The following is a 14,568-nucleotide window of genomic DNA, read 5'->3' as shown; positions in this document are numbered from 1 at the left end:
TCAAAATATGATACATAATTCAACATGATTTTACTCAAAGCTGTTCTTGAAATATTGGAACTCAAAATAAAATACAATGCAGAGATGAAAAAATCCCCATCCTTTTCCATTTGGACTTGACTGTTATTTAGTAACAGTATTTCAATAACTACTTTTTACTGATTTTTTTTGATTCAGGAAAGTAAAAGGAAGTGTCTTTGTTTTAAATGGCGTTTAAAAAATGAGAATGTTAATTCTTTGAGTGATGTGAAGTGAAGGACCAGAAGGGAAAAATTGTAGGTTATATGGTCAAATAAGAGAGATTCATTTTATAACTCAGACTTTCAAAAACACTATGAAAAAACATTTGGACATTTAAAAACTCCATGTCTTCTGCATAGTTTTTATTTTTCCTTTGTAGTTTTTAAAATGGAATGCTATTGCGTATTTGAAACGATAAAGTGAAAACCAACACTCATGATTTGAAGAATATGGTTTATTTCATATTTTACTATATTTTTAGGCTAAGCAACATCAAATTCCAGCGTACATTTATTTTTGTTACCCTCTTAACAGCAATAAACCGAGTAAACTTTGATATTTCATAGACTATTAAAATTCATGTTTGAACATTTCCTATAGTTTGGGTAATTGCTATTAAACCTTAAAATAAACAACTGATTTTTCATATCTTATTTTTCTTTTTTTACTAAAGATAACTACTATATATTATTTTTCATCAATGGGAAGATTTGGGGGAAAGAAAACACATTTAAAGTTTTGGCTCAGGTTTAATAGTGTACATATACAACTCTAGCTCAGCCATTACTCAATGGAAAATACAAACATAAGAAGTCAATTACCCAACTTGAGCCTCCAGATACTTTGTTTGTGACATACTGTGAGAACAGGAAAATGACAGAAAATTCCTAATGTATGCATGCATTTACAATTAGAGTTATTTTTGGATAAGTATGGCTAGTAGAATAGATAGTATTTAGACTTTTAGATTGATTGGAAGATAAAAAAGAAAAGAAAATCAAGCCCCAAAGTCATCGCTGTATTCAGGTTTTGTATTTTGAGACATCTGCATAAATGAAAACACAGAGATACAAATATAAACTTGTAATTCACCTTTTATTCTCTTTTTTTTAGAAGTATGTAATTAAAACCAGAGTTTGTGAATGAAAGGACAACCGTGACAGATACAGGATGGTGAAGTAGGTGTGGGCCTCAATTACTCACTACCTCTTTTAAGATGCTTGAGCTAAGTGAAACTTAAGAAATGTTTCTCCAGGGGTGCCTGGGTGGCTCAGTTGTTTGAGTGCCTGACTCTTGATTTCAGCTCAGGTCATGATCTCAAGGTTTGTGAGATCAAGCCCCGAGTCAGGCTCTATGCTGGCAGTGCAGAGGCTGCTTGGGATTCTCTCTCCCTCTCTCTCTGCCCCTCCCCCACTCATGCTCACTCATTTTCTCTCTCTCTCTCTCTCCCTGTCTCTCAAAATAGATAAACACTTAGAAATATTTTGTTTAAAAAAGAAATGTTTCTCCAGTTTTAAAAATATACAGAATGATTTCTAGAATTCTCCAGGAAGTAAGAACGGTTCTGTTTGAGCTGAAGAACATGTTGCATTTCCTACTTTACTACAGAGATATTTCCTCTTCTAAAATACTATCCTCTTTTCATCCACATTCAAATCGTGGAGCAGAGTGGAGCTGGGGCCAGGGAGGGTGTATGAAGAGGAGTGATTTCACGTCAGGTGCACTGGAAGCCAATAGCTGAACTTTAATATGACCAAGCATATTTATTTGTATGTGTTTTAGAATAGCTATGGAAATATTGTTTTGGAAAGAGGTAATTTAAAGCATTTTTATATAGTGCGTATTTGATTTATAATATATCATTACCAAACAGCTTATTAAAATTTATTGTTATGCATAGGTAATTAAAAAAAATAGCGTCTGTGCATTTCATGCATTTCATTATTTTACTGTCAGTTATATACTCCCAATGATCAAAAAATAAGGACTAGTCTTCTATTTTTAGCAAAACACATTACTTCTCTATTTCCTTTCTGATAAAAATCCATTTGGATTTCTTTTCATTAAATTTAGGAATAAAGATAAATTCACTGTTTAAATTTTAGTTACTGACACACGGTGAAATAGACCATATTTACTTAGAGAAGAAGATTGGCATTTAAAAATATTTGAAACAACTATAGAAGGAATATAAAGAAATACAGATATGTCCTTTAAGTCACTTACTATGTTTAGTTGATGTAAAAACCAAGCAAACACTCATGAAGAAATTAGATGATATTAAGAACAAATAAGGAATATTGTGTCTTTATAGTATTGAAACTGAATCTAAATTCAGTGTAATGAGGAAGTGGAATTTAATCTGTCCTTTGAATGATAAGTTGCTTAAACATCAAGGAAGTAAAGGGCACTTCAGGTTTGAGGGAAAAAAAAGCTAAAAGAGCAATGGAGGCAAGAATGAGCACACACATTGTGAGGATAGTGACGAGAGGGACAGGATTAAAGCAGAGAGCATTTGTTGGGGGTAGGTAGGATGATGGGAAATAAGATTTTCTAGAGAGGATCTTTGTTATTAATATTAAGGCCTTAAAAGCAAACAAGGGGGGGGCGCCTGGGTGGCGCAGTCGGTTAAGCGTCCGACTTCAGCAGGTCACGATCTCGCGGTCCGTGAGTTCGAGCCCCGCGTCGGGTTCTGGGCTGATGGCTCGGAGCCTGGAGCCTGTTTCTGATTCTGTGTCTCCCTCTCTCTCTCTGCCCCTCCCCCGTTCATGCTCTGTCTCTCTCTGTCCCAAAAATAAGTAAACGTTGAAAAAAAATTTAATAAAAAAAAAAGCAAACAAGGGAGTCTAGATACAGTGTAATAAACCATAGGGAGCCATTATTGAGTAGTTTCTTTAAATTTTAGTATCCTTCTATGAATTAGTAATTTTTTCTTACACCCAGTAGAACCCAAAATTAAGCCTCCAGTCTTGATTTCATCAACTTAGAATTCTTGATTCAAATTAAAGCTTCTCTTTCACTGTTTAAATGATTACAATGAAACCTTAATCCTGAAACATATGGGAAATCACCTCTGAATCTATTGATAGAAGAAATTAATGCTGGAATCATTGTAGCTGTGATTTTCATAGGGTAGAAGGATTGCATTGTATCCTTCTAGAAAGCTAAACACGTTTTGTGGATGCCCGAGTTTTGCTAAGAGGAATGCCTGGACAGAGCAGGGAAAGAGACTGTTGAGTACCCTGCAGGGGGGCATCGCTATAGCTGCTGATGGGGCTATTAGGAATTATTGCTCTACCACGGTTTGAGCTTCCGGGGAGAGCCAAGAGCAGGAGGCCATCAGTACTTGCTTCTCTCCAGATTCAGAAAAAGGCAGTGCACAATGTAGAACACCAGGTTCCACATCAAGCGGGCTCTGACTCATTCCAGACCTACCATAGCAAAGAAAAATGCTAATTTACATTAAAAAATTTTTTTTAATGTTTATTTATTTTTGAGAGAGAGAGAGAGCGAGCACACTAGCAGGGGAGAGGCACACAGAGAGGGAGACACAAAATCCAAAGCAGACTCCAGGCTCTGAGCTGTCAGCACAGGACCTGATGTGAGCTTGAACTCAGGAACGCTGAGATCATGACCTGAGCTGAAGTCAGACGTTTAACTGACTGAGACATCCAGGTGCCCTTCTAATTTACATTTTGTAGTCCCTTAGCATTTTTCAAGAGTGTTGGCTTTATTTCACTCTATTTCTTTAGCCGTTGATTCCTGTGTGAGGCAAGAAGGATAGATGAAACTTGCTCAGCATCAAGATCATAATTAGCAAGATCAGAACTCCCATTGGAGTCTTTTCTTCTTTCAAATCTAGAGAGTTTTCTACTCTTCTAAATTGCTCCTTCATATATGATGAAAAGCTTGTATTCTTTGCCCTAGCAAAATTTAAGTAACTTACTGATTGAAAATAGATTTTAGGGGCACCTGCATGGCTCAGTTGCTTAAGCATCTGACTCTTGGTTTTGGCTCAGGTCATGATCTAATGGCTTTGTGAGTTCAAGGCCTGCATTGGGCTCTGTGCTGGCAGCACGGAGCCTGCTTGGGATTCTCTCTCTCCCTGTCTCTCTCTGCCACTTCCCTACTTGCACTATCTCGGTCTCTCTCAGAATCAATAAATAAACTTAAAAAAAAAGAAAAGAAAATAGATTTTAATAGGTTTTTTTTCCTAACTGAATGTTTCATAATACATTCAGCAATGTTGATGTGATTTTTACTTCTGTTCAGTTTTGTATTAGGCACTTCTCATGTAGTAGCAAAGTAGTTTTCTGGATTCTGATGGGTACTCTACTAGTGAAATGGAGGTAAAATTTCATGGAAGGTTACTAAGTCTGTCCCAGAAAGCACTTAACTAGTTGGGAGCTTTCAAGCAGTGGTCTCTAGGAGAGGTCCATGTACCACCTTTGTTAGACTAAGTGGAGAATCTCTCTCTCTTTTTTTTTTTTTTTTTAGTGTTTATTTACTTTTAAGACAGAGAGAAAGAGCATCAATGAGGGAGGGGCAGAAAGAGAGGGAGACAGAATCTGAAGCAGAGACTAAGTGGAGAATCTTGCTGAAGACTCAGATTTTGGGGGCTCTACTCTGGACTCACATACTTAGAATCTTTGGCCTCTGCCCCCAGCATCTCAGGTGATTGTTATGCACAGTGGTTTTAAAAATCTAATATTTTAAATTAGATTTAAATCTAATATTTTAAATTAGGCAACTGGGTGGCTCAGTCAGTTGAGCATCTGACTCTTGATTTCGGCTCAGGTTATGATCCTACTGTTGGGAGATGAAGCCCTGAGCCTCCTGCTGAGCAGGGAGCCTGCTTAAGTTTCTCTCTCTCTCCCTCTTCCTCTCCCCCTGTCCCACTCACACTCTCTCCCTCTCTCTCAAAAAAAAAAATCTGATAGTAGATTTACTCTTCCGCCTTTCTGTTAAAAAAAATCCCCCCCTTTCTTCTTCTTTCTCCTTTATCTTCAAGTTCAACATGTGTGTGCTAAGGAGAACATTTTTTTCTCCAGTTTAGTCCTTCTTAACACCTGCAAAATCTCTCTCTCTCTCTCACACACACACACACACACACACACACACACACACACACTCTACTAGGATCACAGATCTAGTTGAATCCTGGCCAAGACATCGAACACAAGGAGGACATTGTTTCTGTTTTTGTTTTGTTTTGTTTTTTAAGTTTATTTATTTATTTTGAGAGAGAGACTGGTAGTGTGAGTGGGGGAAGGGTAGAGAGATAGGGAGAGAGAGAGAATCCCAAGCTGGCTCTGCATGGTCAGCACAGAGCCTGACTTGGGGCTTGAACTCATGAATCGTGAGATCATGACCTAAGCTGAAATCAAGAGTCAGGTGCTCAACCGACTGAGCCACCAAGGCACCTCAAAGAGGAAATTGTTGATATGTATGTGTGTGGAGGAAGAAGTGGGGATGAGTAAAATTTTTCTTTATTAAGTGGGTTGGGGTAGAGGAAATTCCAAGACAGCAGACCCAGCAATATAATATAGTAATAATTAATGATGATTGAATATAAAAATATGATGATAAATTAAGTACAACTTTTTAGGAGTGAATACCAATTACATATAATTTAGGAATATTAATAGAACAGAATTAATGAAAAGGATATTGGGGAGCATAGGAAGGAAGACATAGCAAGCTTTGCTGTGCAGACATAAATCAGTAAGGTCATTTTGTTGCCCTTGCAGAGGTGGAAACTTTCCAAGTAGAAATCAGACCCGTGACAGAACACCAGCTTTACTGAAAGGCTGCTTTGACGAGCCCTTGTTGTTACCATTGATGAAGACAATGTTATACTTTTTTTTTCTCAGAATTTTTATGATTTCTGACCTAACCAGAAAGTATAAATTCTTTGAAAAATTTTTATCCTTCCCAGGTGGGTTTCAACTACTACAATCTTGTTTTATACAGAGAAGGCATTCTATATCAATTGCTACACATTCATTATAATGTTGGAAAATCTTTCTCTCAACAATAACTTCATTTTAAATAATGGAGAAAGCATATTGATTCATATGACCAAGAAAAATTACCACAATGTCAAAAGAAAATGTTTATTCATGACAGAAATATTAACTTGCCTTTAAAATATTTTCTGGCAAATAAAGGCTTGAATATAACCATCTGGGTTATTAGGAGGATATTAGAAACACATATTTTCTGAAACAAATTAATGTGGACACATTCTGAATTGAACAGGATTATTTTTGAAGGTCTTTAGAATATAATAAGGAAAAATCCTTCAATCCTCTCTACTGCAATGCCGCAAACCTAATTCTCTGATTATAAGTCAAAAAAGCTCTTGTCAAAATTCATGAGGAAGCCATTCATTCCTTGATGTAGAGCAAAGCATGTCAGCAAGAAGCATAGAAGTACCCCTACTTCCCTGATATTTCTTGGAGCAAGTCAACACATTTTCTAGTAATTGGCTTCCAATTAATTCTCCATTTTTGTTTTGTCTTTCTGACATAAAACTCTTGGGTACAGAGAGACAAGTTTAGGATTGAGCCAATGAATATGAGGATTATGCTCTACTAAATTTTTAATTTTGGAACGAACATAACTGATATAGGCAAGAATTTGGAAGTGGGTTCCCAAGAAATTTGTCTTCACTTGCAAGCAGTGAACATGTAGGCTGTAGAGCACAAGAGTGGGGGGATGCAGGGAAATTGGGTTCTTCAGAGAAGGACAAGGAAGATTGGTTTTAGAGATACAAAATGGAAATTTATGGTCCCACATAAAGATTGACCCATCAACTGCCAGTAGCTGGATAAGCTGTTTATGCTGTGAATTTGACCCTGTGGGCCTATTGTGAGACAAAGCAACCAAAAAACTATTAAGGTAAGCAATCCATATTCCTATACCAGTATGATAAAGACCGTATTTCATAAGCAGGAGTGGATTTTCAAACACGATTTGTACATAGCTATGTATTGAACTGAATTTAGGGGTGCCTGGGTGGCGCAGTCAGTTAAGCGTCCGACTTCAGCCAGGTCACAATCTCGCGGTCCGTGAGTTCGAGCCCTGTGTCAGGCTCTGGGCTGATGGCTCAGAGCCTGGAGCCTGCTTCCAATTCTGTGTCTCCCTCTCTCTCTGCCCCTCCCCCGTTCATGCTCTGTCTCTCTCTGTCCCAAAAATAAATAAACGTTGAACTGAATTTAGTATACAGTAGTTTGACTTCCTATCTTCCTTTGCTGTTTTGTCCTTTGCCTTTTATATAAAATTCTTTATTTGAAAATATTTAGAAAAAGCCGAGGAAATATTAAATCTCAATTTACTTCTCTAGTGCTGGCGTATTTGAAATTGTAGCAGGATTTGAAACATTTGAAATATTTCTTACAGAATTCTTACACAATTAAAATTGTACAATTTGAAATATTTCTTATCTAATATTTAACGACTTTCTATGATATTTATGTTTTCTTTCTGTACCTAATCAGTTAAATATGTGCATTATTATATTGTTACATTTGCTATGGATGTGAAAAAATATTCTTTTTTTTTTGTGAAAATCTTCAGCTTTTAGTTACTTGGGAAATTTTCATTGAGAGAATAAATCCTATATATTCAGGGAAGTATATCATGTTTTGTGTAATCTGTTCTTCTTAAATTTTTGAGAAAGTGCTGTTAAAGAACAAAAATTCAGAGCGCCTGGGTGGGTTAGTCGGTTAAGCGTCTGGCTCCTGGTTTCAGCTCACACCATGATCTGATGGTTTGTGAGTTCGAGGCCTGCATTGGGTTCCATGCTGACAGCATGGAACCTGCTTGGGATTCTCTCTCTCCCTCTCCCTCTCTGCCCCTCCCCCCCACTCTCTCTCTGTCTCTCAAAATAAATGAATAAACTTAAAAAAAAAACAGAACAAAAATTTAACTGAGTATATCTGAAGATCCAATTGGCTTTATTAAGTGATTCATGATTCAGGAACTGTGATGATTTGTACAAATGGAAGTTTTCCCTAGGAAGAAGGGTGGGGAAAGGAAGTTATTAGTAAAACAAAAGGATTGTTTCAGGCAAGGTCATTTTCCCTGAGGGGAAGAGCAGGGGGTCTCATCAAGCAGATGACCTCATCTTCCTTTGGAGGACAGAGAGGGCCCATGTGATAGATTACCTCATTGGTGTTTATCAGAAAATTCCTGACTGAACTGTTAAAACTGACATTTCTGATGGAGGCTTAAACTCCAAATAGGTTAGATATTACACCTCAGTTAGGTGACTTGGCCTAAGTGATACTATTTGGAGCCTTTGGTTTTCTTTTTTATGTAAAAATAGCAGATTATTAGCTGCAACATTACCTAACATTTAAAGATCAAAGAGAAGTCACTTGTTCATGAGGGATGGCATTATCTGTACCTTCAACATGTGAGGGAAATATAAAGATGAAGTGATAAGTGCTGTCATATGTTATGGTGCCTTTGGATTAAAGCCTATTTCATACACATAGAAATAATAAACTTGGTTCTCCCTGAGCTCTGAAGGCAGATTTAACTTGTCTGTCATTTGATAGCATTATTTCCCTGGATTTGAGCTTTAGTCCAACTCTGAGTAGAGGGTAGTATGTGTATTTGGGTGGGCCTCACCCTGCGTGAGATTTGTTCCTTTGGGTTGATGGGCTGTGTCTCTTAGAGGTCTCCAATATAACTAAATAAATTTCTGAGATGGGTGTAAATAAATTAATGCAACAGATTATTTCCACGTTATCAAGATCTTTGAATGAATAAATCATAAAATCAAATTTTAGTGAGTGAGAGAAAGAAGAACAAGCAGAGAATGATAGGGACTAGAATAGGCTTTCGACTGTCAGCACAGCAATAGGGGTCCTGGGAGATAAAGAGAAGAGAGGAGGACAAAAGAGGCGGCCGGGAGTCTTATATAAACCTGTCATTTTCACTTGGGCCAGACCTGCTCAGCAGGGCCTATGAGGTCTCATGCATGTGTCTTTGAGTGTTTGACATGCCCCCAAACAGAAATCATCATTCCACTAACAGGCCCCTTCTCTTGAGTTCATTTCAGTTGAGAGCAGGTTATCTCAGTGTCTCTCCATCTGTCTGCTTATTAACCTATTTGCTGTATCTTATAGCTTCTGTTTCCATACTATCTCTCTTCTGTTTTCTCCTTCACATTCCCATTGCCAAAATCAAGTTCAGAACTTCACCTCTTGCCTGGATTATTGATTTGCTTTCTAACAAGAAGTCAGTATCACCAGTACCCTCTCTGTTCAAATACAGCCAGATGCACACACACACACACACACACACACACACATTAGAATTACTCTGAACTTGTAATATTTCTACTAAGAAGCATCAGTGACCACTCGTTGACAGACTACAACGAAATGGACTGTAAACTTCTTTTTCTGGCATTTAAAGTCAGCCACAGTAATGGCCAAATTCTCTTGTAATTTTTTCTTCTATTGTCCTAATTAGCTGCCAAGTTCATTGCTATTTCATGAACAAGACCCATGAAATACTGACAGAATTCATTCTGAATTCCTGATGTTGCCGCCACCTGGAGGATGCTTTTCTAGTTCTCTTACCCAACGGTTGCTTATTTAATATCTATTTTAAATACATTCTTTATGAAATTTTGCTGATTTTCCTCAATCAGGTGTGATCAACTTTTCCTTTGAATCATCAAAATTATGCAAACAACTTCCATGCCAGATCTTTGTTTTTTCTTTTCAATTACAGTGTTCATTTGTTTCTTTGTTTCACCTTTTTTATTTTTTAAGTAAGCTCCATGCCCAGCGGTGGGGTTTGAACTCATGACCCCAAAATCAAGAGTCACATGCTCTACTGACTGAGCCACCCAAGTGCCCCATTTTGTTTCACCTTTTAAATTGTAAATGTGTTAAGAAGAGAAACTGTATGTCATTATTTCCTGTATCTTCCATATGGTATATCTCAGTGCCTTATACAGAATGAGAACTCTGTAAATATTTGTTAGATTGAGAGTAATCTGCCATAGATATGTAAAAAATCAATGTAATGTATTCTTCAGTACCTGAACAGGGAAAAATATTGAGAATACACATAAAAGTGTGGCTTAAAAAAAAGGAATGTATTATTTTTCAAATGGTCTTGTTTGATGGTATGCCTTCCAAAAGGCAGTCTATCAACTTGCAGGTTCAAATGCAATGAAATCTTCTCAGAACGATGGTTATTTTATTTTAAAATCCATCTATAGGGGCGCCTGGGTGGCTCAGTCGGTTAAGCATCCGACTTCAGCTCAGGTCACGATCTCACAGTCCGTGAGTTCGAGCCCCGCGTCGGGCTCTGGGCTGATGGCTCAGAGCCTGGAGCCTGCTTCCAATTCTGTGTCTCCCTCTCTCTCTGCCCCTCCCCTGTTCATGCTCCATCTCTCTCTGTCTCAAAAATAAAATAAACGTTAAAAAATTTTTTGAAAAAAAATAAAATAAAATCCGTCTATAAATCAGGAAGAGAAACTTAATGGAATTGCTTTGGCTTACTGAACTAGTGAAGTGACTGGGAGATATATAAAAAATATAATATATTTATAATTAGCATAATATGAATCTTTTTACCTGTTGATTTCTACCAGTTGAAAAACCAGAGATGTTTTTAAAGTCAGTGGAAAGTTCTAAGAATTCCTATCACATTCTCTCTAACAAAAGGGACATAATGTGTAAATTGAAGATCTGGAACTGCTGAAGTGCAAAATACCACTGACATTTTAGTGAGCAAATGAGCTTGCTAACATTAACAGAAAGGACGTTTAGTTTAGATTTCAAAAAAGGCATTAGGAATACAATAACTATGGTGAGTAACCTAGGGTACTTAGTGCCTTAAATTTGAGTCCTAAATCAACATGGGGGCAATTAGAACACCTCCCCTGAACCCTCTCCTGAGTTACTGTTACTAGGGTAAGGTTTTGATTTCAAATATTGAGAATACATGGTTAAGAAAATATCTTCCTAGGAATTCATATTGAACAAAAAGAAAATGTTAAATATGCACAAGTTCAGCATTCAGAATTATTTTACAATGCCTAACTCACTTTATGATTACTCTTTACTATCTAAATACAAAGATCATATCAATCTCCTGGCTGACATTTCCTCCAGTCATATTAGGAATCATTGTTGGCTGCTTCCTCCTCCCATTTTTCCCAGGATAAGGTGAAGGTGGGACAAGAGTGGTTAGGTAGGAGAAATGGGTGCATTGTGGTGAATTTTCTTTTCTCTAAAATGGCAGAATTTTATAACAAAACCATAGCATTATATAGAAATTACAGATGTGGTTAATTGAATACTCTTCTGTAATTGTCATAAGCCATAAACCTAGAAAATCACTGTTATTAATAATAATTACTCTAATACGTATTTTCAGTTAGCCTGTTAGGGACATTGCATAGGCAAAATGTTGTTTATAAGCAGTAAATTTTCTTGGCATTTTGAATACTCTAGAATGATGGTCAAAAGAAACATCTTTTACTCAAGAAGTTTATGTTCATGTTGCTATTAAAATATAAATTATATTCTTATAAGTTTAGCAGTTTTAATGTATTTCCTCTAAAAGTTTAACTGTTTTGTTATTCATCATTCATTTAGTTACTTCACCTCAAGAAATCCCCAACCTTCTAATGATAAACTTTCTTTAAACTAACATCGACATCGTACAAGTTTTTGGAAGGCTTTCTTGAAGTCTTCATTAAAGATTGTATAAATCAGTGGATTTATAAGGGAGTTGAGATATCCAAGCCATGTCAAAAAATTTGACATTTCTTCAGAAATTTTACACTTTTCACAGACATTAACAACCAATTCTTTTACAAAGAAAGGAAGCCAACATATTACAAATGCACCCAAGATTAACCCCAGCGTAGTGGCTGCTTTGCGTTCTCTTGTGCCTGAGATCTTTTGCCTTCTCCAAGATTTCTCATGCTTGAAATCAGACCTGGAGCCTTTCACTGTGCTGTGAATTTTATCAAAGTCTGTTGATGGATCAGATAAAGATTTTTCTAGCATGTAGGGTGTGGAGACTAGTCTGGTGCTTTTCTCACTACTCCCCAAAAGATCTTGGCCATTCACCTCCTCCTTGGCAATCCTACTTGCTTGTCTCTTGTGGTATAACATTTTCGCTGCTTTATATATTTTGTAGTAGAGGATCAAAATCAATGTTAATGGGATGTAGAAAGCTCCGAATGTTGAGTAAATAGTCGAGACGATGTGGTCGTGTTTGATGATGCACTCATCATCGCGGCTAGTTCCTTGGTGCCTCCAAAATAAAGGAGGCATAGAGATAAAAATAGATATAATCCAAACTATTGTAATCGTAATGCCAGCATGCTTGGGAGTCCTTTTCCTGGAGTACTCCACAGCATCTGTGATTGCCCGATACCGATCCAGAGCTATAGCAGAGAGATGCAAGATGGAGCACGTGCAGCACGTAATGTCAACGCTCAGCCAGATGTCACAGACCACCTGCCCCATAATCCAGCTCTCTCTCACAATGTACACGATGCTGAAAGGCATCACCAGGACAGCTACAAGAAAATCTGTGACGGCAAGGGAGCAAATTAAATAGTTGGCTGGGTGGTGCAGCTTCCGGGTGACAATAATTGCAGCAATCACAAGGGAGTTGATGGTTGTTGTCATCAGTGCCAGCCCGGAGAGAGTGAGGGACACCAGAATTTTAGACGGCATTCTGTTTAATAGTTCTTCTGAAGTCAAGTTTTGATCAGATGAGTTTAAGGAATCCATTTTGTTTGTTTTAAAAGATTAATATAGCTGCAAAAATGGATACCTGTAACAAAGGAGGAGGAAAACAGTTCAGAGAAGTCTTCAAAAATTTTTCTCTCCCTTTCAGAATAAATTTAGAAAAAGTGTATGTGTGTGTTTTCCCAGAATATTCCATGGATTTTAAAAAAATGGGAATTTAGATTATAGATTTTCTCTTTCTTTTCATTTAATTTAAAAATTCCAACGAAAACAGTAACAAACAATAACTTTCAAAACATTTCTGAAAATACAGCTCACATAAAACAATTTTTATGAGTAAACTAACGTATTACTCGGTAAAATCTCTACCATCGTAGAATTGCATTTAAAAACTATATTAATCCGAGCTATGTTTTTCTCTTCATCTATGCAGTAAAAGTTAAATAGCACATGTCATTAATACATAGTTATGCATTATATAACCCAATATAAGAAAATATCATATTACAGGCAATATTCAAAATCATAAACAATTTTGTACTTAATTTAAAGTTACATTGAGAATATTATCATTGAACTCATGGAGTCTAAAGGAACTTCTAAGTATTTCATGTCAGGATATAAGTATTATAAAAAGGGAAATAAATAAAAATAAAATATTTTTAGTACATCCCTAGCATTCTATGATCATTTTATGAAATGAGGAAAATGTCAGAGTGTTTAGTAGTCTTTGTGGACATAAGTAGCGAATTTGGTTTAAAAAGATGAAATAAAATTAGTGGGAGTGAAACAGCCATAAAACACTGACCACTATTACAATGACATATATGACAAAATAACTCACTTAACAAGGTGAACTTGCCAGCAAGGAGAGCTCATAATGGCACTCACTCTGAAATGGAAATTATTCTTCTTTACAAGTCACCATTGTAAGGACCCTGTGACCTTATGTCTGAAAGAGGACACTCCAAACAGGGCTTATAATTTTTGCTTTAATCAATGCTATTGTTTAATTGTAAGCCAAATAAGAGCAATTAGAGTGTAATGAAATCGGATTAATCTTTTTTATATGATAGTATTTTTTCTTTTTTTTTTTTTGCATCAGCCCTTCTCTCTTTTTTAATAATTCTATAGCAGCCACCTATATCTTAGGAAAAGACAGAGAGAAGATGGAAGTCTGAAGCTTTATTCTTGGTTGTAACTATTATTGTACCTCCATAGTCCTTAAATTATTTTTACTTTAAAGTCATTATGTCTTGGGGCGCCTGGGTGGCCCAGTCGGTTAAGCCTCTGACTTCAGCTCAGGTCATGATCTCACAGTTCGTGTGTTCGAGCTCTGCGTGGGGCTCTGTGCAGACAGCTGGGAGCCTGAAGCCTGCTTCAGATTCTGTGTGTCTGTCTCTCTCTCTGCCCCTCCCCCACTTATGCTCTCCCTCTTTCTCCCTCTCAAAAATAAATAAACATTAAAAAAATTTAAAGTGGTTATATCTTATTTGTTGGAACTGATAAAACAAATACTTTACTTAGTATTATTGTATCAAGTGTTGTGTGTGTGTATAATAAAACTTTGAGGTAAGCACATCTAGTATTTTACTTGTGTTTGGTTATCAGTAGTAAATTTAATTTTTATTTTCTGATATTCATTGAAGGCAGGTGCTGATGGCTTGCTCCTAAGCAAATTGAGGGGCACAAGAAATTTGAGGGTTAAATTTGAGTGGCTCAGTCGGTTAAGTATCTAACACTTGAGTTCAGCTCAGGTCATGATCTCACGGTTCATGGGATGGAACCTGGTATCAGGCTCCTT

At 36.8% G+C, this 14,568-nt stretch overlaps 1 protein-coding gene across 4 annotated transcripts in view; it reads right to left on the bottom strand.

The window, feature by feature from the left end:
- Window positions 1–7,236: 7,236 nt before the first annotated feature.
- Window positions 7,237–14,568, bottom strand: part of HTR1F (5-hydroxytryptamine receptor 1F) — a 153,859-nt gene continuing 146,527 nt past the window's right edge. For all 4 annotated transcript variants that reach the window (XM_053220701.1, XM_053220702.1, XM_053220703.1 and 1 more), the window contains one exon: window positions 7,237–12,849. In XM_053220701.1, coding sequence (XP_053076676.1) covers window positions 11,706–12,806 — 1,101 coding nt within the window. In that variant the 5' untranslated portion in view covers window positions 12,807–12,849 and the 3' untranslated portion in view covers window positions 7,237–11,705. The remainder of the gene's footprint in view (window positions 12,850–14,568) is intronic.

Source organism: Acinonyx jubatus, chromosome C2 (assembly GCF_027475565.1).
Source record: "Acinonyx jubatus isolate Ajub_Pintada_27869175 chromosome C2, VMU_Ajub_asm_v1.0, whole genome shotgun sequence".
Taxonomy (NCBI): Eukaryota; Metazoa; Chordata; class Mammalia; order Carnivora; family Felidae; genus Acinonyx; species Acinonyx jubatus.
The sequence above is the reverse complement of the archived record's forward strand: the minus strand, read 5'-3'. Positions and strand labels throughout refer to the sequence as shown.